Source organism: Peromyscus maniculatus, chromosome 1 (assembly GCF_049852395.1).
Source record: "Peromyscus maniculatus bairdii isolate BWxNUB_F1_BW_parent chromosome 1, HU_Pman_BW_mat_3.1, whole genome shotgun sequence".
Classification (NCBI taxonomy): Eukaryota; Metazoa; Chordata; class Mammalia; order Rodentia; family Cricetidae; genus Peromyscus; species Peromyscus maniculatus.
The window spans coordinates 112,718,797-112,745,529 of record NC_134852.1 but is presented as its reverse complement, the minus strand read 5'-3'; the positions used below and the strand labels follow the sequence as shown (position 1 = coordinate 112,745,529).

At 47.1% G+C, this 26,733-nt stretch overlaps 1 protein-coding gene across 5 annotated transcripts; it reads right to left on the bottom strand.

Moving 5' to 3' along the window:
- Positions 1 to 19,521: 19,521 nt before the first annotated feature.
- Positions 19,522 to 22,666, bottom strand: LOC143268069 (uncharacterized). 5 transcript variants are annotated; one of them, XR_013043648.1, is made up of 3 exons: positions 22,288 to 22,462; positions 21,020 to 21,461; positions 19,522 to 20,729 (listed from the first exon to the last, which is right to left on the bottom strand). XR_013043648.1 is itself a non-coding variant. In XM_076548559.1 (2 exons), exons 1-2 carry the CDS (start codon positions 22,627 to 22,629, stop codon positions 20,627 to 20,629), a joined length of 264 nt encoding a protein of 87 aa, XP_076404674.1. In that variant the 5' UTR covers positions 22,630 to 22,666; the 3' UTR covers positions 19,522 to 20,626. The 5 variants fall into 5 exon arrangements, 3 of the variants coding, with proteins under 3 accessions (XP_076404674.1, XP_076404667.1, XP_076404680.1); XR_013043649.1 differs by having other exon boundaries at positions 21,075 to 21,461; XM_076548559.1 differs by lacking the exons at positions 21,020 to 21,461; positions 22,288 to 22,462 and adding an exon at positions 22,469 to 22,666.
- Between the last annotated feature and the right edge of the window lie 4,067 nt (positions 22,667 to 26,733).

Below are 26,733 nucleotides of genomic sequence, written 5' to 3'. Positions count from 1 at the left end.
CACAGAGAAACCCTGTCTCGAAAAACCAAAAAAAAAAAAAAAAAAAAAAAAAAAAAAAGATCAAGATGTGAACTCTAAGCTCTTCTGGCCACCATGCCTTTGTTCACCATCATGGACTCTTTTTTTTTTTTTTTTAAAGACAGGGTTTCTCTGTGTAGCTTTGTGCCTTTCCTGGAACTCACTTGGTAGCCCAGGCTGGCCTCAAACTCACAGAGATCCGCCTGCCTCTGCCTCCCGAGTGCTGAAATTAAAGGCGTGCGCCACCACTGAAATGCTTTATTTTATAAATTGCCTTGGTCATGGTGTTTTATCACAGCAACAGAAAAATAACTAAGACAAGCAGGAACAACTCCATTTTCCTACCTCTCATCATCTACTCAAGGTCCCTCATGGGAACCACTAACATTTTCTTAGTTAGATTTTTATGAGAAATGAAAATAATGCAGTCAAGTCATTAAAGTAGATTACCTTTGCAAGAGGTCACTCACAGAACAAGGTCATGGCCTTGCCTTTCCCAAGTCCACTTAAGCTTGGAAGGAACATTCTAGTCTATTTTTCAGGGGGGTATTTTTGTTTTAGAGACAAAGTACTGCATAGCTCAAATAGGCCTCCAAATTACTGATTATCTGAGGATGACCCTGGACTTCTGATCCTCCTTCCTCAGTACCTTGAGTTCTAGGAGCACACACCACTACACCTGGCTTGTTATTTCTGTAATGATGAGGTTTTCTAAGTTCAAAATGATGGGGATAGGCATGGAGAACACTCAGAAACTTCAGGATGAGGCCAAATGAGATGACTCAGTGGGAAAGGTGCTTGCTGAACAAGCCTGGCCGCCCGAGTTCAGCCCCCAGAGCCCACACACAGGTGAAAAGAGAGAAGCAACTCCACAAACTTGTTCTCTGACTACACATGCATTCTGTGACCCTGCTCTCTGTTTAGGCTATGCTGGAAATAGAACCTAGGACTGTGCATGCTAGGCGGGTGCTCTACTAACTAAGCTACATTCCCTGCCCTGATTTTTATTTTTAAGACAGTCTTGCTGCATAGCCTTGGCTACTCTGGAACTTGTTATGTAATCCAGGCTCATCTTGAACATGTAGCAATCCTGCCTCTGCTTCCAAAGTGCTAAGATTACATACAAGTGTGCATTACCATGCCCAGCTAATTTACTTTTTATGTTTAAAAAAATCTTTTAAACATTTATTTATTTAGTGTGTATGTATGTGCACACATACATGTGTATATTTATGTGTGCATATGTGTGTAGGTCAGAGGACAATCTTTTTTTATTAATTAAAACATTTCATTTATTTTACATCCCAGTCACAGTTTTTCTCCCTCCTCTCCTCCTGCCCCACCACCCACCAACCCCTGACCCCTTTCTCCCCTCTCCCCTCTCATCCACTCCTCCTCTGTCTGTCTCTGTTCCAAAAGGGGCAGGCCTCCCATGGGCATCAACAAGGCATGTTACATCAAGTTGAGGCAGGACCAAGCTCCTCCTACTGCATTAAGGCTGGGTGAGGCAACCCAGCATAGGGAATAGGTTCCCAAAAGTCAGCTTAAAGCACCAGGGACAGGTCCTGATCCCACTGGTAGGAGCCCTGAAAACAGACCAAGCTACACAACTGAGGAGGACAGTCTTTAGGAGTTGATTCTCTCTTCTATCATGTGGGTCCTATAGTGATTTAACTCAGCCCTTTAGGCTCAAATAGTCTCCTCTATTCTCTGAGCTATTCCACCAGCCCTATTATTATTGTGTTTTAAAACAGCATCTAGCTATCCTGACTAGCCTAAATCTCACTACATAGACCAGGTTGGCCTCAAACTTGTGCCTATTCTCCTACCTTAGCCTCCTGAATGATGGGCTTACAGGCACGTAGCACCATGCTTATTTCTATTTATTATTATTTTGGTTTCTTTGAGACAGGATATCATACAGACCAACCAATCTTACTGTATGACTGAGAATGACCTTGAACTCTAATTCTCCTGCCTCCACTTTCTAAGTGCTAAGATAACAAGCATGTGCCACCACTCTAGTCTCAGTTTTAATTAATTTTTATATCAGTATAAATGTCACTTTAAATGTTTTTTACTTGTTAAATTATTTTATTTTATGTCTGTGGATGTTTTTGCCTGCATGAAATGTCTGTGCACCATGTGCATGCAGTACCGGTAAAGCCAGAAGAGGGCATCAGATCCCCTGAGACTGGAGTTACAGGGGAGTGTGAGCCACCATAGGGTGCTAAGAATTGAACTCAGGTCTTCTGGAAGAGCAGCTGAGCCATCTCTCCAGCCCCTAATTTTAAATGTTTAAAGAAAAGAAGTAATCCACTGAATTTCCACATTGCACATTGTCCATGAACTTGACAGTAGCGCCCAGAGTCCGCATACAGAGTGCTCTCTCTGGTCTAGGTTTTACCAAGGCTCTGAACAGGAGCCCACCTCTTCTTAATCGGTCACCTTCTCCTGTGTCATTTTGAAGATGCCATAAAATGGGTGTTTGGCATGCCCAATGGACAGGGCTCCTCTTTATTGTCTTGGAAGTTAGGAGAAGAGGATTGGACAGTCCTCTGGACAGAAATACCGACAGGCTTTGGGAACACAGGCAACACTTCTTTTTCCATTTTTTACTTTCTTGCTCCCCCTCGCCCCCAATTGGTTCTGAAACACCTGATTTCTCCTCCGGAGTCACAAAACTCTTCAATTAATACACCGAGTTGTGGCTGCCCAGGTTGCACACTCAATATCTGTTGCAATCATACTCTGCTGGCAGGCTCTACTATGTAGAAGCCCTGGATAGCTGTAGAGGAGAGGGATGACCGGCGTGGGTAGGATTCTATAATACCGTGGATCCGTTTCTATCTTGGCTACCCATGTGAAGGCCAATGCCTACTTCGCTTCCCTAGCTGTGCCCACAGGCAGGAGCTACTTTAGGAGGGCTCTGCTCTTGTTTTGGTTTGGCTTTTGAGGCAAAGTCTCATTTTATTCTGCCTGGCTTCAAACTTTCTATATAACCCTGGCTAGTCTTGAACTTCTCATCCTCCCACCTCTGTCTCCCAAACGCTAGGATTACCAGCCTCGTTTTCTGACAAAGATGTGGTCTCTTTGATAGTCTGTGGTCTCTAACGGCTGTGTTTTCTCAGAGGAAAGCACTTTTGTTTAAACTGCTTCTCTTGTTCACTCATGGCACATACGCTTAGCAGCTGTGTGAGGGCTACGCAGGGAAGCTGCTTGAGAGAGAGAGAGAGGGATCGAGACAACGCCCAAGAATGACAAGATGGTTTTCTGGAAAGAAAACTGGAGCGGCACAGACTTATTTAGGGCAGGGGCCAGATCTGGAAAATATTCTCGGTGTCCCGCCTAGACCCCTCTGATCCTACCATTTCCGTGTTGGGTACATCACTCTTCTGGGGACTGTTTCAGAACACGAACTCTGAACTCCGCGTGGTGGGGGTTCTGAAGAAATGACGTTCTCCGAGCTGGCCTCAGCCAATGACGATGAGAGTGGGCGGGAAGGACTCATCTCCCCGCCTCCCTGCTGGTCCGACTCCTTTGTACCATCTCCCGACTCCCTTAGGGTTAAGCTGTAGCTGCTTTCTGCGGCAGTTCCTTGATAATCTCGGCTGATTTCTCGATGTCTTTTCCCCTTCTCTCCTGTAGGTGGCCCCTGCGTCTCCCAAATGAACTTTCTGTGAGCCAGGCATGGTGATGCAGGCCTGTAATCCCAGCACAGAGAAGCTGAGGCAGGAGGATGGTGAATTCAAGGCCAGTCTGGGCTACATAGTGAGTGTGAGGTTAGTTTGGACAACACAGTGAGACCCTTTCTCAAAATGAAATTAACAGCCTGCACTTGAACCTCTACAAAGACAGTCCCTTGCCAGAGCTGGGATGGAGGGCGAAATGAATATATATGAGAGCAATTTCTGGAAGGGATTAAAATTCAGCTTGAGAGTTTAGACTTGATTTAGGAGACAATTGACATGCTGGGTGAAATGTGACTGATACATTTTTAAAGAACATATTATTTCCACATTCAAGTTATTAATTCCTAGGTTTCTACAAACCTGGCATTACTCATTGAGTTCTGGCTAATAAAATCTTGCCTGAAGATAAAGCCTTCTTATCTCTCAGTTGCTAAAGGAGAAAAAAAAAAGAAAAAAGAAAAAATTCTAGGGAGAGAGTGTTATTAAGGTATAAGACAGATAAAGTGCTGAACTCTGAAGCCAGTCCTAAGGCCTTATGTGAAAAAGATGAAAGGAAAATGGTCTGGAGATTGTAGTTGGCATGGAGGATTTTTATGTGTAGTCATCCTGTTCAATATTTTATCTCCTTTTTAAAAAAGTGGCTTTGTAAGACTATCTCAAAGTCTTCTCGAAAATATTAGGTCTTCAAAAATTTAACATTGTTTCCTATGGTAAGACATTTTGAATCCCAAAATGTTGTGCAGTATTGGTCGTCAGGGGAAACTGGTGTACTCTGCCTGATGTCTGCAGCCACATATATAAATAACCAGAGTGCTTTTGGTCTGCAGGAGACCCTGAACATCCCACATATGATTCTTCTCATTTATTCCCAAGTCAAAACAACCCTGGCAGACTATAGAGACGAGACATTTTCGAGCTTTAGATTTGAAGTGTGGCAAATTCCTCATGTTCATTTTGACCTACAGGCATAGGAACCCAGAACAGTTCTGAAGAGAGGTTATTTCTCCGTTGTGGATACTCAGAAGCTTAGAATCTTCTTTAACCTGTAGATTCCCACTAGCCAATCTCAGAGAATGATGCATTTTAAAATCCCTACAAGACATGGCACATATCTGTAATCCTACTCGTCGGTAACCTGAGGTCAGTCAACCTGGGCTACAGAGCAAGACTGTCTCGAGAAGAAAAAGAGGGAACTCCAGTTGGTTCAGGCTGGTCAGCTCACACCAGGACTCTTTGTGCCAGAGGCATCTAGCTCTTCCCTGATCAGTTTTGCCCTGTAGACAGAGTCCCCAAGAAGACAAATTATAATCAGAAGTCTGTTTGGTGCTTGTGTTAGTGAGGGTTACTGATGCTGAGGTAAAACACCATGGCCAAAGAAACTTGGGAGGAAAGGGTTTATTTCAGCTGAAGTCAGTTCAGGAACTCAAACAGGGCAAAAACTGGAGACAGGAGCTGATGCAGAGGCCATGGAGGGGTGTGGCTTACTGGCTTGCTCCTCATGGCTTGCTCAGCCTGCTTTCTGTAGAACCCAGGACCACCAGCCCAGAGGCAGTACTACCCAGGGTGGGCAGGGCCCTCCCTCACCAATCACTAATTAAGAAAATGCCCTGCAGCTGGATCTTATGGAAGCGTTTCCTCAACTGAAGTTCGCTTCTTGCAGATCATTCTAGCTCGTGTCAAGTTGACGTAGCCCGCACAGTGCATGTGAATTCAAAGTGAAGAGGATTTGATTATGTGAATGGTTGATGGGTTTAAGCCTCATGAACAGTGGTTCTCACTCTTCCATGCTGTGACCTTTTAATACAGTTCCTCATGGTGTGGTGACCCCTGTAGCTAGAGTTTTCCTGCCTTGCCCACAGTCAGGACAATCTTTGTCACTCACCAGTCCCACAGCTGCTCAGACCCAATCAAGTAAACACAGAGACTTATATTGTTTATAAACTGTATGGCCGTGGCAGACTTCTTGCTAACTGTTCTTATAGCTTAAATTAATCCATTTCCATAAATCTATACCTTGCCACGTGGCTCATGGCTTACCGGCATCTTCACATGCTGCTTGTCCTGGCGGCGGCTGGCAGTGTTTCCTCCCACCTTCCTGTTCTCTCAGTTCTTCTCTCTGTTAGTCTCACCTATACTTCCTGCCTGGCCTCGGCCAATCAGTGTTTTATTTACTAACCAATCAGAGCAATTTGGCATACAGACCATTCCACAGCAGACCCCCAACCATAAAATTATTTTTGTTGCTACTTCATAGCTGCATTTTGCTAATGTATGAATTGTAATGTAAATATCTCTGTCTTCTGATGGTCTTAGGTGACACCTGGAAAGACCCCGGTTCACACAGATTGAGAACTGCTCCTCATGAAGATGAAATTCCCAGCCTACCCACTCCTGGGACCAGCCAACTGATGCACTTCTCAAATGGTTGATAATTGTTTGGGCACAGGTGGTGCGGGTTTTTGTGCATAAGCAGCCACCCTCTTCTGATGGACATTCTTTACATACTTGCAATAATACATTGGGCCAATCCCTTTAAATGCTAAGTACAAAATCAGTAACAAAATAAAAGCAGTTTTTCTGGAGGGGAGTCACAGCTTTTATCTGACTCCCAGCAATGGATTTGTTACCTAAACAGACTGAGGAACCATTGATGTAAATAAAGCCATGCCCTGCCTGCCTGGTTCCTGCTTTTGTGAATGACTTTTCTATGTTCCCGCTGTGCGTCAGGATGTGCTGTGCTAAAGCATTAACTCCTCTGGGGCACTCTGCTTCCCTTATCCAAAGGCTAGGAGAACAGAGAGCTCTTCAGTGTAACCATGAAAGGCTTGAGAACAACAAGAGGAGTGACTGACGTGGGTCTAAAGAGAAGGACCCTGGCCGAAGGGACTTAGGGGCACATTCCAATTTTTACACTGTAGGGTCAGGTGTTGAGATGGTTAAAGTGCATCCCACATAAGTCTGGAGACCCAAGTTTGAGTCTCAGATCCACACCAAGGTAGAAGGATAGAACTGACTCCAAGAAGTTGTATTCTGTCTCCACAGGTGCACCACTCAATGATAATAAATAAAACTTAAAAATAAGAATTTTGTATTAGTTTTTTTTTTGTTTCTTTTTTGAGACAGGTTTTTTTTTGTGTACCAGCCCTGGAACTCACTATGTAGACCAGGCTGACCTGCCTTTGCCTCCCCAGTGCTGGGATTAAAGGCGTGTGCCACCACGCCTGGGTGCATCAGTTATTTTTAAATTTATAAGCATTCTTTTAGACATTAGCCTGTGAGCTGATGCATTTAATCGGGGCAAGCTGGAAAGCATGTGTGGAATGCATCAGACCGAGCAGGAGAACTTCTGAGTTTGATTGGCATAAAATGATTGGCAGGAGTGTATTTATGGGGATCAGCACTATAGAATTTACCATGAGTGCCCACAAGTGCCTTTGGCAGTTCACTTCTCAAGTCTTCTGAAGCTTGGAGACAGTGGTGGCCTCCAGCCAATTAGAATGACAAATTGTCAAGGTTCTGAAATCAGGAGACAGGAAGCAGAGTGGACCTAAATCTGTGGTTTCCTTAGCTGCCCCTACTTGCCACCCAGAAAAGGCTCTTCGTTTACCACAGCACCATGTAGAGAACCCCTGGAAAGCAATGTCTAAGACAGCACAGGGGACCCACTTGAGAACTGGGCTTTCTGGAAATAACAGGATTCTGGATGGGCAAAGGGTAGTGGCTCCTTAAGAATCAAGGTGGGTAAATTACATGATATATTTCGGGGGACAGAAGGCCTATTAGAGCGTTTGGTTTCTAGAGCTCTGAGGTAGCAGCTGATTGATCATGGGCTTCTTAGGCAGGAGCAGATGGGCAATCTACAAAGATGACTTTGTCTATATGACAAAGTCAGCATAGCAGGAATTCATTGTCTTACATCCAATTATCAAAGGAAGCAGCTCCCAGGCTACAGATTACTGATTGAAGGCAGGCTGCATCCATTTAGAGAAGGACCTGGGGTGTTGCCACAAGTATAACCCTAAAAGGCTTGCAGTATTTTGCTCAAGCAACTATATATCCAGAGGGGAAAATACCCAAACTTTTGGGGAACTATCAGACAACAGTTCTGTGCTGATCTCTGCTGTGGGATGTTCTGTATGTCCTGTGGGAGCCCGTTCTCAGGTTCCTTGTGGCTTTACCCAGCAGGTCTGCATAGAGGATGATTAGGACCACAGGCCTGAGTGCAGGTGTCTGAGATGGTCTGCACTTGGCTGTGCTGTGGGATGGTCTGTATGTCAAGTTGCTCTGATTGGTCAATAAATAAAACCTGATTGGCCAGTGGCTAGGCAGGAAGTATAGGCGGGACTAACAGAGAGGAGAAAAGAAAGAACAGGAAGGCAGAAGGAGTGACTGCCAGCCACCACCCTGAGAAGCACATGAAAAGATGCTGGTAAGCCACGAGCCACATGGCAGGGTATAGATTTGTGGAAATGGATTAATTTAAGCTATAAGAACAGTTAGCAAGAAGCCTGCCACGGCCATACAGTTTGTAAGCAATATAAGCCTCTGTGTTTACTTCGTTGGGTCTGAGGAGCTGTGGGACTGGTGGGTGACAAAGATTTGTCCTGACTGTGGGCAAGGCAGGAAAGCTCTAGCTACAGATCTCATTTACTGGTGGCACAAAATGACCTGTGGCTAAGAATGTGGATGTATGGATACATGTGATACATGGAGTTTTGCCCTGGCTGTCTGCACAGCGGACCCGGTTATTTTCTTATGTCCCACACGTAGCTATACTAATTGGCTGAATTCCTTTATTGGCTACACAATTCATTGTTTATTGTCTTCTTTGGCTCTTCATTGTGGTATCTACAGCTCATGACAGAGATAAAGAGAAGAGGTTTATAGAAGGGCCTATTAGAACAGGTTTAGTGTATAAAGACAATCATATCCCACCGACATGCCCAACAGTCATCCATGATAAATAAACTCAAAAGCCAGGTAGACAGGATGACTTGGCATGTACATATCAGCTGGCTTTTTCCTCCAGCTGTGCCAGTGGTTACTCACTGGAACAGATACAAAACAGCAGGGTGGCAGAAATGAACACCAGGCTCAACTTCCTTCAGCAAAGTTAGTGTGACTACCACTCTGGTGACTGTCTAGTGGCCACAGCAGAAGCTGACACTCTGTCTCCAGCATGGCACCATTCCCTAGTGGGATTAGCCAAAGGAATCTAGTTGTAAATCAGAATGCTTCCTTTACTGGAGACAGAAATACTTGTGGGAATAGATGTATTTTCAGATTTTTCTTTTTTGCTCCTGATACTCCTGTCAGAATCATTGTCCAGAGATTCACAAAGACAATGTTACCCCACATGTAACTCATGACCAACAAGCTCATTTGGTAGTGAAAGGAGGTTTATGCTATAAATTCATTGGTCCTAGGATATATGCTATCATGCAGACACCACTGGCCTGGAAGTGCTGTGGAATGGTACACTAATGGCATACATGTGTGCACACCTCTCCCACACTTATACACAATAAAAAAAAATCTTTGAGGGCCAGGCACAGTAGTGTATGTCTTTAATCCCAGCACTTGGGGACAGAGGCAATCAGGTCTCTGTAAGTTCGAGGCCAGCCTGGTCTGTATAGCAAGTTCCAGGACAACCAACACTACATAGTGAGACCTTGTCTTAACAAAACAAAACAAAACAACTATAATAAAAATCTTTTAAAAAGAAATATTAATTCCACTAATAGATGACACAGTAACTAAATATGATATCATTAACTATAGATGACATAGATTTTAGACATGCCAATCATTTTTTGGTTCCAACTATTTTAGCTAACAGTACACAGGTAAAGTTTTCCCATCCCTGGACCCTCATTTTTCTGAGGCTTTTCACATCTTAAGATAACCTGTGGGGTGGACAGATAGCTAGGGTCTGTTGGAGATTGTGAATCTCAAATAAGATGAGTTTTTGAAATGGTAAAGATACATAAAAGCCATAACACTTATTTCTCCCTATGACAACCACTGTGCAGGCACTATGTACATCTCAGACATGAGCTCAGTGAGAGGAGAATGTGGAATTTCAGGCTGCCCGAGAGAAAAGTCCACGCTGAAGCCTCTGGCCAGCCTCCAGCACACACTGGATGAAGGAATGTGGTTCCTTATTCACAGGTGACCAGCCAGGCAGACTTAGGCATGACTGATGACATCTCACAGCCCATTGGCTGTGCGGAAAAAATGGAAAAATGTACCCTAGCTATTAAAAAAAAAGGCAATAGGAAGCAAATGAAAAAATTTAAACTGAGCTTGAAAGCTCGGAGGAAAAAAAGAAACAACACAAATAACCCAAAGCAGAATAAATGATTCAGCCATTTCCTTGGATCAGCTCTGGCTGCGTGTGCTGGGCGTACTGAGACAGAATTAGCAGAGCTTCCAGAGAATTCTATCCAATCACCCTGCTCTTGCTTCGATGCCTCCCATTAGTACTTGACAGGAGCTTTTCAGTTTCGCCCTCCAGGAAAGTGGGGCACAGTTATCGAGGCCCTTGGACCACGTTTCATTACAGTGAGAAAGAAAATGTACATTGTGCGTGATTTACCTCACATCTATTTTTCAACAAATAGCTACTCACCCACCATAATCTGGTGGCCAGGCTCAGGCCTCGCCATCAGTCTTCTGAAGGGGTTCTGCTGAAGAACGTGGTTTTGCTCGGCAGGAACTTGAGGTACTGATTCCCGAGAACATGAGGCGCTTTGGAATGTCAGGCTAACAAACGGCCAGACAACGGGAAATATACAATATTAACTCTGAAAAAGCAAACAGACAAATGAAAACCTCCAGGAACTCCCACTGCATCTCCAGGTGAGTCTGGGTCTATGTAGGAGTTGGGGCTGGTGGGGCCGTCAGGGAGCAGAAGAGGGGGTGTTTTCTACCAGAAGCCTCCAGGGCAGAGAACACCGAGCCAGCAGTGCGCTGCCGCTGCCGCTGCCGGAGGGTAGCGGGTTTCTAAGAGGCAGGGCTGCTGCAATGGAATAGAGCGGGGTTCCGAATGAGAGCTCAGTTGAGAGACTCGGGCCAACCCAGGCGTGGTGGCGCACACCTTTAACCCCAACACGGAAGAAGTGGAGGCAAGAGCATCAGGAGCTCAAGGTTACCCTTGGCTACAAAGCAAGTTCAAAGCCAGACTGGGCTACGTGATGAGATTCTTTCAGAACAAAACAAGACACAGGCCATTTCTAGTCCAGCAGCGCTCTGGATTCCCACTGGACAGAAAGGACAGAAAGGTCTGCATACCAGTTGAAATGAGCCGCTGAAGCTGTTGGCATGTTTAAGGACATATCAAAGGGTCATGGGAGTCAGGAGACCTGTTTCCAGGGAGAAGAGTGTGGCTGAGAGAGTTTTCTGGGCAAGTATCCAGGCACCCGAACTCAGCAGGAGGCCAGGGTGACAGGCAGCGGTCTGGGTACCAAGCACCTCTATGAGATGCTCTAGGATAAAGCAAGTGCGAGCTGGACAGACTGAAGGGTGTGGTCAGAAAACAGGGTGGGGTGCGAGTGGGAATGGGGAAATGTCTCTGGGGTAAAAGGCACTTGCCATATAAACCCGATGACCCGACTTTGGACCCATTAAACCCGTATAAAAGCCAGACTCAGTAGTGCAGACACCTGTAAACCTAGCATGCCTATGGGAAGTGGGAGGTGGACACAGGAGACTCTCTAGACTCTTAAGGACCAGCTATCCTGGCTTATGCAGTGGCAGGGAGACCTTGTCCGGACAAGGTGGAAAGAACTGACAGCAGGAGATAGCTGGGTTCTCTCCATGGTCTTTTCCTGAATTTTCTCAGGAAAACAGAAGCACTGTAGACACAGGAAACAAAAATTCAAAGGATGATCCCAGAGAGAGCTTTTCCAAGGAACTTTTACAGTCTTTGAAAATTCACATCGTGCCTTAGAGGAAATGGAATGATCAGGTAAACAGGCAAGGAGAGGAAAGATGCCTCCCATCCCAGCCTGTGTGGATCAAATGATTCCCACCAGATACCAAAAAGAAGCAAGGTTTCACCAGGCAGCAGAACATCCATTAACATATGAATAGAACTCAAAGTAATATCTGTCAGCACAAGTTTATTGATTTCCTGAGCTAGAGTCTTGAGAATGAGGAGCTTAGAAAGCACACTCCATCCCCAGCCAGAGGGATGGCATCTCTCACCTCACACAGGGCTGCTCCAGGGTATCCAGGTTGTACAGGGTTGAGGGCTGGGAGGCCAAACACAGAGTCAGCAGTGGGGACAGGTACCCATCAGGCTGGACACCTGAGGCTTTTACGACCCCAGGGATTTCCTTGGTAGCTGGAGGAGAATCTGGCCAGGCATCTACAGGGTGGGGGTGGGGAGCCCTTCTGCTTGCTTTATTGATTATAGTGCGGTGCTGGAAAGGTCTGAGAGGTCCATGTTTTGAACCTTTTATCTCTTCCCAGGGTCGAGAGAGCATGCTGCATAGATAGTTCTCCCACCTCAGCTCTCTCACCTGCTGCATGGACCCTCTTCTGCATATCTGTCGTCCGTTGCTCTTCAATGTGGAACAAATGAAAAAGAGGAGGAGTGACCTCACTTCTTCCTAAATTTGCTACAAATGTCAGAGAGCGTGAGAAGTAGAATCTCTGCTTGGCCCATAGTGTTTTGTATTGTTTTTCTTGCACAGAAGGCTGTAGCTCTCCTCGTTGGCACAATATTTACTTAAAAATTTTCTTCTTAGATTTACTTATTTTATGTGTATAAGTGTTTTGCCTGTATGTATGTATATGTACCATATACCTGCCTGGTGTCCAAAGGGGTCAGAAGAGGGCATCATATTCCCTGGAACTGGAGTTACAGATGGCTGTGAGCCACCACATTGGTGCAGGTAACCAAACCTAGGTCCTCTGCTCTTATCCACGGAGACATCTCTCCAGCCTACAATACATTTACTTTTTGGTGATGAACCTAAGATCTCGGACTTAGGGCTGGAGAGATGACCCAGCAGTTAGGAGAACTTGCTGCTTTTTTAGAGGACCTAGATTGGACCTATGACGGCCAAAGATGCCTCCAGATATTGTCAAATAAATATCCTCTTGTGGGTATTTATTTATCACACCTGGTTGACAACCACTGTCTTGGATAGCTCATACATCTTTCCCACAGGAATATGTGACTGATCACTAAGTTTTGTTGAATTAACTGTAAATTCCATTTCCTCTCTATTTCCAATGTCTCTGGTCTCCTAAGGAATTGTACAGGGAAGAGTATCCTTAAGGTATGAATGGAGCCAGGAAGTCTTACCAGAAGCCGAGGGTGCAGTGGCAAATGTTAGCCACTGGGTGGCGTCTGTACATCACCAACTCTGGCAGAGGCAACATTGTCTCTCCAGAAGCAGACAGATAAAACTCTGTCCAGACCAAAATGATAGGTTGGGCCTCACCTATTTGCAGAGTACCTACTGTGTGCCAGGCACTGCAGAAGATATTTCACCTATAATAATAAGCAGATTACCTTTCCTGGATATTTATTCTATGCCAGACCCTGAGTTCTATGTAATGTGTAGTTATCACCTTGAATTCTAACAATAATCCTAAAAGCAGAATTATTCATTATTCATTATTTTATTCTACAGACAAACAAATGAACAAAACCTAAGAAGTACAGAGGTATTAAGAAACTTGAGGATGGGAATGTAGCTCAGTGGTAAAAACATTTACCTAGCATACAAAAAGCCATGGGTTCAATCCCCCAGCACAGCAACAAATAAACAAATAACAAATAAATAAATATTAAAAATCACCTAAGTATTGCAAAAATACTCAGGAAAGTCATGTAACTGTTGATATCTACTATATGCCAGCCTTGTAGATGTGAGATACCTTGCTTAACCCAATGTTACAAGAAAGAATCTCTGAGCATTAAAGTCCAAGCTTGCACAGATCGCCAAGTCCATGTCTAAACTCAAGGGGTATGTACCAACTTCCAGCACCTTCCACTGCATCATACTGGAGCACAAAGAAAGGAACCTGAGTTCATGTCTCCTTCTGTCATTGTCTCCATGACAATCTGCTGTGTGACAGGACCCTTGCATGCACCTGCTGTGCGGCAGGAACCACTCTGGGCATCTGAAGGCGAACAGACAGACCAGACCTTGCTTTCACGGAGCCTGCAGTAAGGATGTAGAAGGAGACGGATGCTGAATAACCCACTCCAGAAGTCATGATGAGTCTGTGCTGTGTGGTAGAAGGCAAGAGGAGCGGAGTCGGGAGTCCTGGAAGGGGAGGATGATGTGAGCCGGATGTAAGTAACAAACCCATCATGGAGACAAACACAGCTGAAGTTCTCACAGGTTTTATTATCAACATGGACTCTGGACTGGATTGTCTGGATTTGAACTCTCTGTCCACTGTACATGGGTGTGTCACGAGGCAAGTTTATTATCTGTAAATTGGGAGCAATTGGCTCATCCTTTAAGGCCATTGTGAGGATTAGATGAGTTAGCCAATCTAAACACTTAGAGCCGCTGTTCATGGTGCTCCTTATGGCTTGCAATAATTGTGTAATTATACCGTTTCCACATTTATAGTTGACTGTCTCCACTTCACAAGTAAACTTTTCTCCACATTAAAAACTTCTTTGTAAATACAGACCAGGTGAGCATTTATGTCTGCTAAAACATGGAGGGGAGATAAATATCTCTCTAGTGGCTTTGTGGTCACCCCAGAGAGAGAAGGTGGGAGGACTTTATCCACATTTCCTCTATACAGCTTTTTATTGCTGTTCTGGGAACATCACCACCAACACCAACAAAGAACAAATCAACCTAAAAATAGAATAAAGAGCCCAGCAGCAGATCCACATGGTATTTATGACAGAATCCACTCCACTTTGTTGGGCTATTTAAAAAAAAATTGGGTTGATGAGATAACTATGTTGGAAAAAGAAACTTGACCCCTTTACACAGTCATCAAAATTTAATTTAGAGTGGGCTATAGACTCCAATGTGGAACTAAAACCAAGTAGTCAAGTTTCTTGAAAAACATAGATGGAAAAGATTTACTAAGAAGGACATGGTAAGTTGAATTTCATTAAGAACTTCTGTACACAGGCACTCGGGAGGCAGAAGCAGGTGCATCTTTGTTAGTTTGAGGCCAGTCTGGTCTACAGAGTGAGTTACAGGACAGCCAGGGCTACACAGGGAAACCCTGTATCAACAAACAAACAAAAAACTGTGTAGTTGGAATGTTTTTTGGGTCACCAACTGGCTCCCAAATAAAGACACGGAGACTAATTATTAATTACAAATGCTCAGCCTTAGCATAGGCTTGTCCCACTAGCTCTTTTAACTTAATTTAACCTGTTTCTCTTCATCTACGTTTTGCCTCAGGGCTTTTTTATCTTTCTTTCATTTCATTTCTGTATGTTTACTTTCCTACTTCCTCCATGTCTGTCTGTCTGGCCCCTGGTGTCTCCCTGGAGTCTCTTTTCTTTCTTCCCTGAGCCTAAATTCCTCCTCCTACTTATTCTCCCTGCCTGGAAGTCCCACCTAGACCTCTTCCTTTGCTGTTGGCCATTCAGCTTTTTATTAGACCAATCAGTTGCCTTAGGCAGGCAAGATAAAACAGCAACGCCTCTTTACATAATTAAACAGATGCAACACATCTTTGCATAGTTAAACATATATACCACAACACTTCTGTACATCAAAAGACACCATTAACAGAGCAAAAGAGAGGCCACGGACTACTTAAATATTCCAAGTGTATCAGTATTTGTATAATATAGTATATTAATAAATCATACATATTTATTTGTAGATATTTCCATCACTATAACAAATACCTAAGCTAGTTAACTTAGTATAAGATAAAAGGGTGTGGCTGTGTATATGGGCAGGAGTAGAGCATGAGAGGGAGAGAGAGGTTTATTTTAGTTCATGGTTTCAGAGATTTCAGTCCGTGATTGACTGGCTCGTGGCTTTGGACCCATGACAGCACATCATGCAACAGAACAGAACTGCTCACCTCATGGCCAGGAAACTAAAAAGAAAAAGAAGGGCCCAGGCCCCATTGTTTCCTTGGAGGGCATGCTCCCAATGACTTAAAGACCGCTCATTAAGTCCCACTTCTTAGAGGTCTGCTGGCATCAATGATACTACCTAGAGACAAGGCCTTTGGGGTATACTTAAAATGACAAGTATAGCAGAAATACTAATCACCAATGAGGAATAATGAACAGCTAATACATATGAAAAAACAGATGAATCTCAAAGACTTAGTGCTAATGACAGTTGCTGTACAGTAGCCAAGCACCAAAGAAGGGAAAAATCCACTTCATCACCCGTATGGCAGCCAACGCTGAGTGGGAGTAGATTCCACCCTCATCTGCAGTGAGGTACCGAACTCCCTGCTGGGGGAACAGCAGGAAAGGCAGAGTAGTGAGCTGGGAGTCTCATCCCTGCTGAGCCTTAATAAGATCCCCTCACACTGCAGTTAGTGTATAGTCTGTGCAGGGAGCCTGGCCTTCCATTTCCCACCAGGCTGTCATGGGAAGCTCTCCTCCTTTTGCATGGAAGAAACCTGGGGGTTGGAGGTTAGGTGGAGGACTTGTCCTCTTATCCATACTTTGCAATAATGAGGTGGAACCTGTAGCCCCGTATGCCGCTAGCACAGGTTCCGAGTCTCAGCATGCAAACACCCAAGATGTCTAGGTTTAAACCACCTCCTCGTTATACCATGATTTGCTTGCCTGCTCAGATTTTCACTCACCAGTTCCCCTAGCCTGGGTGTCACGAACACTAGAATTTATGTCTCAGTCATGGTGACTGTGGCACCTCCAGAGCAAAGTGCAAGACAGGTTGGTTCCCCACAAGTCTCCCTTCCTTGGCTTGCAGATACCCATTTCTTGCTGGAGCCTCCATTACAGGTAACTCTGTGCTCCGATGAGAAGAAGAGAGAGAACAAATTCTCCATGTTCTGCCATGACCAGTGAGGCTCGGGTCCTGGAACCCTGACTGGGGTGGTGAAGGGATGCAGTCACATGTACAGGAAAGCTGGGGTCCTGTGGGGGTCTGGGCACTGATGGAACTGCACCTACTTCTTCCAGCAACCTGGCACCACAACCTGAAACCTCGGTGTGTTTATTATGCATAGCACAGGGGCAGGATTAGCTGGTCTGGGTAGGAGGTATAGATGAGCAGTCTCAGGCGGTAAACATTCAGGAAGAGGAAGCCACAGTTGCTGGTTTTTGTACACACTGGTAACACCACCCTCGCTGGGACCCCCAAGGAAAGGTTTGACATTCTTCTTTAGCGTAGCCATTAAGGGGAAATGGACTTGCCCTGCCCACGTCAGGGCTTGCTTCACTCACTTAGGACTTCTTCAGCTGGTTACAATGCTCTGTCTCTCTCTGGGACAGAGGTCTCCCTGTGTAGACCAGGCTGGCCTCACGGTTGGGATCCTTCTGCCTCAGTCTCCTGAGTGACAGATGGCAGAAAGTGTCACCATAGCTGTTTCTTTGAGAGTATTATTCTCAGTAGACTGTGGGGGATATATTGTATACCCTAGTAAACTTGCCTGAGGATCAGAGGACAGAGCCAGCCACTAGATTAGACACAGAGCCAGGCTGTGGTGGCTCACACCTTTAATCCCAGCACTTGAGATCTCATGCCTTTGCTTGGGAAGCACACACGTGCCTTTAATCCCAGGAAGTGATATGGCAGGGCAGAGAAAGGTATATAAGGTGTGAGGAGACAGGAACTCTTTTTTTTTTTTGCTTGCTTTTTTTTGAGACAAGGTTTCTCTGTGTAGTTTTGGTGCCTGTCCTGGATCTCACTCTGTAGATCGGGTTGGCCTCGAACTCACAGAGATGCGCCTGACTCTGCCTCGGAGTGCTGGTCTGCATGTGCCACTACCGCCTGGTGAACTCACTCTTTTTAGGCTAAGGATTTCATAGAGTTAAGAACTAGTGGCTAGCTGCTCTGCTTTTCTGATCTTTCAGCTTTTACTCTGATATCTGGCTCTGTTTTTTTTTATTATTATTAAAAGACCATCTAAGATTCGAACAACAGCAGACCACAGCCCACCCTCATAACTCCACTGAACACCCCCCAAGGCTCCAATTCCAAATGCTCTCACATTGGGCATTTGAGGGAGTTGAGATGAATGTTAAGGGGAAGCAAGCATTTAGTCTATAGAACAAACCAAGACCCAAGATGACCCCAGACTGAACTTTAAAAAGACAGGCTCTGTAGGGCTGGGGAGATGGCTCAGGGGGTCGTGTGGGCTGCACAAGCGGGAGGATCTGAGTTCAGATTCCCAGCACCCACATAAAGTCGGGTGTGGGAGCAGGGGTCTGTAATCCCAGTGCGGGGTGGAGGGGTGGGGGGGTGGGGGGATGGGGGTGGGGAGGGCGGGGTGGGGGGGTGGGGGCAGGGGAGGCAAAGTCAGGTGCGCAAGGACTGGCTGGCCAGCCAGTCTAGCGCAATTAGTGAGACCAAGGTTCAGCAAGAGACTCTTTCAAAACGTAAGGTGGGGAGTGACTGAGAAAAACACCTGACATTGACCTCTGGTCTCCTCCTCATGAGCATGCATGGACATGCATACCCACATCACACACACACACACACACACACACACACACACACACACACACACACACACACTCACACACACACACACATACACACACACTCTCTCTCTCACACACATACACTTACACATTTTACACATGCTTATACACACACACACACACACACAAATTTCACACACTCATACACACACTCTCCCCGCCCCCCCACGACAGCTTATTGACACTAGCAGCAAGCTTACATCAATTTTAGATTTATCTGGCAAGGAATAAAGAATGAAATCATGTCATTTGCAGGAAAATGGATAGAAAATAAATGAGGGAAAATACAAGCAAATAAAACCAAACTTTCCTTCCTCTATGTCTGTTTGGTTTGGTTTTGAGACAAGGTCTCTCTTTGTAGCCCAGGCTATCCTAGAGCTCATTATGTCTGACCTTGAACCCTCTGTGATACTCTTTCCTCAACTTCTCTAGTGCTGAGGTTATAGGTCTGAGCCACCATGATTAGCTCCTCCTACTCTTGAGTTTTCTAAAGTGTGTTTGATAATTGCAGACAAATTTGTAACAATCTCTGCTGTGATCTTAAATGCATAATGTGGGGGACTGTGCATGTGTCACGGTCAGCAGGCCAATGACCTTTCTGAGATAAGAAGGAAACCGGGTTCAGTGTGACTTTGGTAGGCAGGTGCTAGCTCAAACCTCTCTCCCTCCCTTCCTCCCTTCCTTCCTCCCCCCTCCACCCCCTTCCCTCTCTTTCTTTCCTTGAGACAGGGTTTCTCTGCATAGTCCTAGGTATTCTGGAACTCTCTCTGTAGAGCAGGCTGACCTTGAACTCACAGAAATTTCCTGCCTCTGCCTCCTGAGTATTGAGATTAAAGGCGTGGGCCACCACCATCCCAACTGGTTCAAACTTCTAGAATCTGATAGCAGGCCTGTTTATTTTAGATGTATTTAAGTCCAGTACAATTTTGGAGAAAGTTTTCCTGGTAACAATTATTTCAATCCTATGCACACAATAAAGCTTAAGGCATGACTACATTGAAACTCTTTTTCAGAGTACATGTGACCTCTACCATGAAGATGGGTTCTATAACTTAAAAGCCGAGGATCTGGTCTGGTCCCTGACTAAGACAGCATAGTGAAAGACCCCCGGCTGAGATCTTTCTCCGGGAGAGACCCCAAACCCAAGGAACACACCGAAACCACAGATCAGATGCAAAAGCAAGAGGGTTTATTTAGACCAGGTACCTGGGGCGAAGTCTCTTGGAGGACTTGCGCCCTTTCCTAGGGCAAGGGGGACTTTTTATGGGATCCCAGGGGCAGAGGCGCGGTTACAGAAGCGAGAAGCATAGTTACAGGGTCCCTATTGGTTGTTTCAAAGAAGGCCAGGGTGAACTTGGGGTCATATGTGTGTGGCTGATTTGGCCTTGTCCAGGCCAGCTGCTTATTCCTCAAGGCCAGGGGCCCGCCATAAAATATCAACTGTCTTACTCCCAAGGCTGCTGACCACAGTTATCTCTCTCAAGGCTGGCCATAGCTATCTCTGTCAAGGCCGGGTAGCTGGCTATGGCTGTGAACTCCTGTTTTTCTGATTCCTGCAGAATGGCGTTTCTAAGGCCAAGTTATTGGGGGGGCATAACATCGGCCCAACGCCCCATATCCTCATAATGGAGCGGGGGTCTTTCATTCCCCCATTTTCTTTTGTACCAAATGAAATCTTTCATTTTAGGATGGAGAATAAGGGGTTAGCTCTATCTCTGACTGTCTGAGCCTCTGATATTGTTTGGTTAGGATCAAAGCCTGGGCAACAGAAACCTTATCCTTGATGAATTGCACCAATCTGTTGAGGATGTATGACCCAAACAATAAAATGAGCAGGAGGACGATTAGGGGGCCCATAATGGTGGAGACAAGGGTCATAAACCACGGTGACCTTTGGAACTATCTTTTAAATCATTTTTGTTGAGCATGGCTACTTGGAGCTGTCTGAATTGGCCGGTCTCCATAAGGGCTGCAGTCCCTGTATCTACCCCAGCAGCTATTTTGTTTATGGTAATTTTTTTCCAGTAACAGGGCCAGCGTCAGGGAAACAGGCTCTCTGGTGATGTCCCTCCTTATGTCAGGAGGACTATTAGGGGGATCAAGGGGACCCCCGGGTGAGTCTTATCTTTAGTGGGTTTGGAGAGCGTTGAACTAGATGTCTCGGTGCCCTCAGCTTCGTCGGGTTCCTTGGCAGTCTTTACATGTGACGTGTGGACCCAAGCCGCTGTCCCGTCAACCTCGGCTCTAGGTTCCTGGATTGATGGCGTCGGACCTAGACAGAGTCCCCAATCTTGAATGGGTGAGGCATCACCGGGCGGTTCAGTTGCTCCCGGCAGGCAGGGGTTTTTGCACCGTCTTTTGCATCAATTGGAGGGCTAGTGGCAAAAGAGGAGATATCAGAGTAAAGGAAATTTACAATTGGTGGGGGAGCCCCATACATGATCTCGAACGGGGTTAGGCCATGAGGCCCAGGAGTGTTCCGGGCTCGGTAAAGGGCTAGGGGGAGTAGGAGCACCCAATCTCTAGTGCCAGTTGCAAGCGTTAATTTGGTTAAAGTCTCCTTAATGGTTTTATTTGCACGTTCTACCTGTCCTGAGCTCTGGGGGCTGTATGCACAATGAAGTTTCCAATCGATCCCCCGTAGCCTGGCCACCTCCTGACTTACCTGGGAGACGAAGGCGGGCCCATTGTCTGACCCCAATATCTGGGGTATTCCATACCTGGGAAAGATGTCATCTAGGAGTTTTTTGGTTACCACGTTAGTGGTCTTTTTTTCTTGGTAGGCAAGGCCTCTGTCCATCTATGATGTAAGCGTGTCGCTCGGGGCTTTATTTCGCCCCCATTTTCTTTGTTAGTTCCTGGTCCTCCGGGCTTCCGCCATCCGGAGGGCCTGGGTCAGCGCGATCAGCTCTGCCTTTTGGGCCGATGTTCCAGGTGGCAGTGGTGAGGTCCAAACTATCTCCGATTCGGTGGTGACGGCTGCTCCAGTCCTCCGTTCTCTTTCTTGGAGGAAGCTGTTCCCATCCATGAACCAGGCAGCAGGGTTGCGGGGTTGAGGGAGACAACTGGTCTGCACACCATTCGATCTGAGGGCTGCTGGACCAGAGCTTTTACCGCATGGGAGGATAACACAGTTAATGGCTGTCCCAAAGTCAGTTTCCCTGCATCCTTGAGCAAAACAGCAATGGCTACCACATGTAGACAGGGGGGCGGGCCATCCTGCAGCTACCGGGCTTTCATGGCCCCAGTCTCTGTATCAACATTTCTTTTGCAAAGCCTGAGTTCTCGTCCACGAACAGTTTAAAGGGCTAGGACTTGTAGGGGGCTCCCTTTGGGTCCTGTCCAGATGTCAGCTGAACCTTTTTTTTTTTTTTTTTTTTTCGGTGGTCCTTTGATACCTCCTGTTACCTGTGGCCCCCTGGACCAAAGCTGTGCGGTCATTGAGAGAGCCTCCGGTATGGGTCAGGACTGAATGTTGAGCCCCGGTGTCCACTAGGAAGGTCACTGGCTGCCCCCTAATCTTGAGAGTTATCCTAGGTCGGGGGGAGGGGGTCTCCTGGCCTTGACCTCCCCAATCTTCCAGATTGAGGACCCTTGGCTTAGGTCTCCGAGACCCTTGAGGCTTTTTTTGATCAGTCACGAGCCCAATGTCCTCTCTGTTTACAGTAAGCACTTTGTCTTTGTCAAGCAGTGTTCTTTTTTTTGATCTCCCGTCCTAACTTCCTAACTCCCTCTCTGACCTGTCCCTGAGACATTACAGTGGCCAGGACTTTTTTGTTTGTTTTTCCTTTCCCTCCATGTCTCTCTAAGTCTTTTTTTTTTAAAAACGCGCTGCCGGCGTCTCTTTCTGGTAACCTGAGCCCAATAGGTAGGGGGTTAGAGCCCCTGGAGACCCGCTAAGAGCAACTGGCCAGAGATGTAGGTGTTCCCTACCTTCGCTGCTTTGTCCCGCCTTCCTCGTAGGCGACCGGCAATTGGGGAGGAAGCAGGAACTCATCCTCCGCTGTTTGGGGGCCGCTGCAGGAGCCGCCGGTCCCTCCGGCGCTGTCGGGGGGGTTGTAACACTCGGGGCGGGGTGACTCGGCGTCCATGGGTGACGCCGCCCCCTAGTCACCTTCCCCATATTGGGCCGGAGCCGGTCGTGGCACATCGCTGTGGGTCGCCGGCCAGGGGGCGGTCCCTCGCCGACCCCATCCCCGGCCCCGCCTGCGTGTCCCTGCCACATCCCGTGTCCGCCTGCGCCGCCGCTGCCGACTGTGCCGCTCGGCCGCCCATCGCGCTATCCACCGCCCCTCCGAGCGAGAGGCTGTGGGGCGCTGCTGCCGCAGGCTCTCCGCCGCCCGGGTCTCGGCCGGCCGGGTCCGGCTGGTCGCCGGCCCCGCCCCTGGCCCCGCCTGTGCCGCCGCGGGCCTCCGCCGCCCGGGTCCCGGCCAGCCGCGCCGGGGGCCGCCGCGCGCGCGCGCGCGCCGCCGGAGGGCAGGTCCGAGCCCGAGTAGGCGCGGGTGCGGCCGTTGGCGGCGGGGCCACTCTGCTTGGTGCCCATGTCCGCGCCGCCCCGGGCCTCCGCGATCAGATTCCCCTGGTCTGCACCAGCTCCAAGTCCGCTGTTAGGCGCCACGCGGAAAACCACGGCCCGGCGGGGCGGACTCCTCCGCCCGCACGGGAGACATGGACAGCCGGGGAGAGCGGGGAGTGAGGGGAGCCCCCCCCAGCGCCGTCCCGGACCCCCGCGACCGCACCGCGGCCGCGCGGACGGGAGGAGGCGCGGGGAGCTCCGGCACCCGCCGCCGCCACCGCCATCACCGCTGACGGCCTGCGGGGACTGGGCAGGGGGCGTCCCGGCGCCCTAGCTTCCCGGCAGCCCCGCCTGCGCGTTTCCTTTTCCCGCACCCGCCTGCAAGCCTGCCCGCGCGCCCGCCTGCGCCGGAGCAGCGGCCCGCGGGGAGAGGAAAAGACTTGCTGGTGTGGGGTTAGGGAGGAACAGGGAGTGGGAGGGATCCGCCGATCTGGCTTCCTCGGCTCCGGGATTCGGCGAGCGCTGCTGCCGCCGGGGGGCTGAGGGGAAGAGAAACGGCTTAACCCATGGGGGAGGTTCTGTTGTCAGGAGTCTCCACATGGCAATGTATGGGACCTGGTCCGGGTGGCCATGGGGACTGGAAGCAAAAACTTTTTTTTTTCCACCTGTGAAATAAGACTGAGGTTAAAGGTTTCCTGACGAGGCCATCCTACATCCATTTTAACCCAATCGGCCTCGCAAAGAGTGATCTATTTTTTTTTTCTTTTCTTGATTACGACTCCTTTGTTGTTGGCTCGTGTCTTTCTTTACGTCTGACCAGTGTTTAAGCATGAGGCTCAAGGGGGTGATGACAGTCTGTCCTATGGCTGTTTTTAAGAGGAGAACGGTTAAACAGAAAACAAAAAAAAACGACAGACCAATATAAATAAGACTAAAACTCGCTGCGCGGCTTCGGTTCCAAACCGAAAGCAAAACCAGAAAAACCGTGCCCCCAGAGGGGTCTTTAAACCGTGCCACAGAGGGCACTTCAGATGAACCGTGGAACGTCTTCCAGGTTCCCAGATTCCCCTAGGACGTCTCCCAGGGTTCAGTGGCGAAGTCCAGACCCGTCGGTCCCCCCTTTCAGATCCACTGACACAGACAGATTATCAGACGCAGGCGCGGAGACAAACAAACAACATTTAACACTCAGACAAACAGACAACCCTCAGACTGGACAGGGATGACATAAATCAAGGCCGGCCGGCTTACCTCCTGATGGTGGGTCGGTGGTCCCAGGGAGGGGTCTCAATCCCCGTACGGGCCACCAAATGAAAGACCCCCGGCTGAGATCTTTCTCCGGGAGAGACCCCAAACCCAAGGAACACACCGAAACCACAGATCAGATGCAAAAGCAAGAGGGTTTATTTAGACCAGGTACCTGGGGCGAAGTCTCTTGGAGGACTTGCGCCCTTTCCTAGGGCAAGGGGGACTTTTTATGGGATCCCAGGGGCAGAGGCGCGGTTACAGAAGCGAGAAGCATAGTTACAGGGTCCCTATTGGTTGTTTCAAAGAAGGCCAGGGTGAACTTGGGGTCATATGTGTGTGGCTGATTTGGCCTTGTCCAGGCCAGCTGCTTATTCCTCAAGGCCAGGGGCCCGCCATAAAATATCAACTGTCTTACTCCCAAGGCTGCTGACCACAGTTATCTCTCTCAAGGCTGGCCATAGCTATCTCTGTCAAGGCCGGGTAGCTGGCTATGGCTGTGAACTCCTGTTTTTCTGATTCCTGCAGAATGGCGTTTCTAAGGCCAAGTTATTGGGGGGGCATAACATCGGCCCAACGCCCCATATCCTCATAATGGAGCGGGGGTCTTTCAATAGAGGTCAGCAGGCCATGAAGCACATGTGACGACATCTTCCCTAAGGATGGGTTCTATTGACTGGGAAACAAAACTAAAGATAAACGTCCAGAGAAGGAGAGTCTTGGATAAACATTCTAGGGGATTTGGTTGAGGTTTGGTTTTATAGAGAGCAAAGGTCATCAGGTCCCAGCCTTCTGGGTGGAAAATGGGTATTCATTTCCTCCGTTGAGGAGACGACCTTTCATGATTAATGTTCCTGGTTTTTTCAGGGCTTATCTGTGAGTACTCAGTTCCCTCTCTACATAGAGAGGATATATTTGAAATATTTGTAAGTGGGGAAATAAACAGAAGGGAAGCAAGATTATTTCTACACCCAAACTTAATAAATGATGACACCAGTAGACTGTGATGGTATGTATAGACATAAATAATGTCCAGAAAAACATCAAACAAGCTGTACAAAGGTATGGATGGACTCAAAGCACCGTAAACAGGACTGGGGATGTGGCTCAGTTGGGAGAGTGCTTGCCTAACATTCATGACATGCTGGCATCAGTCTTCAGCACCACACTAAGTATGGCGGCTGCATACTTGTAATTCTAGGCCTTGAGTGACAGAAACAGAAGGATCAAAAGCTTGTCATCCTAGGAGATGAGGAACCTGCTTGATTCCATTCCGAAGGCCGGAGCCTTTTTGCTGTACTGTTAAAAGTAAGTTTCTATTTACTGTGAGAGTTGAGTTGCTGTCTGTTTCCTGACCTCCCTAACCCATGACCTTGCCTTGCTTTTGAGAATACCCTTACCCTGCCTGATCCCGCCTGAACCCTCCCTAATCATATGGTGACCGCATGACGTTTTTGAGATTTTTCCTACATTTCTTTGTTGCTCCATTGTCTCTCTTCTGTAAACTTGCTTTGCAACTACTCATGATTCTACTCCTTAAAGGGGCCCAAGAAATGGACTCAGGGCTGCTCTCTTTAACCTAACTTAGGAGGCAGTCACTGGCCAGCTCTTGGGTGCATTCCACTAAAAATCAAGCTTGCTTCAAATTTGGCTCAAATTGTGGTAGCAGTCTTATTCTCTTGGGTGGGATTTGTAGGCTTTTTTTTTTTTTTAACTCTTTGCTTTCTGACTCTTTGGGGGGTCTGCCACCCAGCTCCCAAATAAATATATAGAGACATAGTCTTTTTATGAATGCCTGGCCTTAGCTTGGCTTGTTTCTAGCCAGCTTTTCTTAACTTAAATTATTCCATTTACCTTTTGCCCCTGGGCTTTTACCTTTCTCTATTCTATGTCTTTATTTCTTACTCTGTTGCTGGCTGTGTGGCTGTGTGGCTGGCCCCCGGTGTCCTTCTCTCCTACCTCTTTTCTCCTCCCCCTTCTTTCCTTCTTCTCTTATTTATTTTCTCTGTCTGCCAGCCCCACCTGTCTCTCTCTCCTGCCTAGCTATTGGCAGCTCTTTATTAGATCAATCAGGTGTTTTGGACAGGCAAAGTAACACAGAGTTAAACAAATGCAATACATATTTGCATCATTAAACAGATATTCCACAGCACAAATGAATGTAACACATCTTCAACTAATATTCCACAACAGGGATTAACACAATATAGCAAATCTGAGGCCTGTCTGGTCACCCAGCCCCACCTGAATTTTTAAAAAGCACTGTAAACAAATAAAAATAAATATCTAAAAAACATTTCAAGTAATTATAGGAAGATAAGAAAAAGAGGGTAGGATACAGAAAACAAACAAAATGGTAGATTTAAGCTCTAACATGTTAGTAACTGTATGACATGGAAATGATTTAAGGATCACAATTAAGATGCATAAATAGCCAGGGTAGGCTATAAAATATGACCCAACTATATGCTCTCTACAAGAAACTCACTTCAAATACAATACTTTAGGCAAGTTAAAAATAAATGGATGGGACTTGGTGGTGGTAGCACATGCCTTTAATCCCAGCACTCAGGAGGCAGAGCCAGGCGGATCTCTGTGAGTTTGAGGCCAGCTTGGTC

Bases quoted from the DNA above. Each gene is read 5' to 3' on its own strand.
- LOC143268069 (XM_076548552.1), bottom strand. From the start codon at position 22,445: ATGGACGCCGAGTCACCCCGCCCCGAGTGTTACAACCCCCCCGACAGC. The intron at 21,462-22,287 runs GTAGGGAACACC...ATGCGGTAAAAG, and splicing joins GGCGGGACAAAGCAGCGAAG to CTCTGGTCCAGCAGCCCTCA.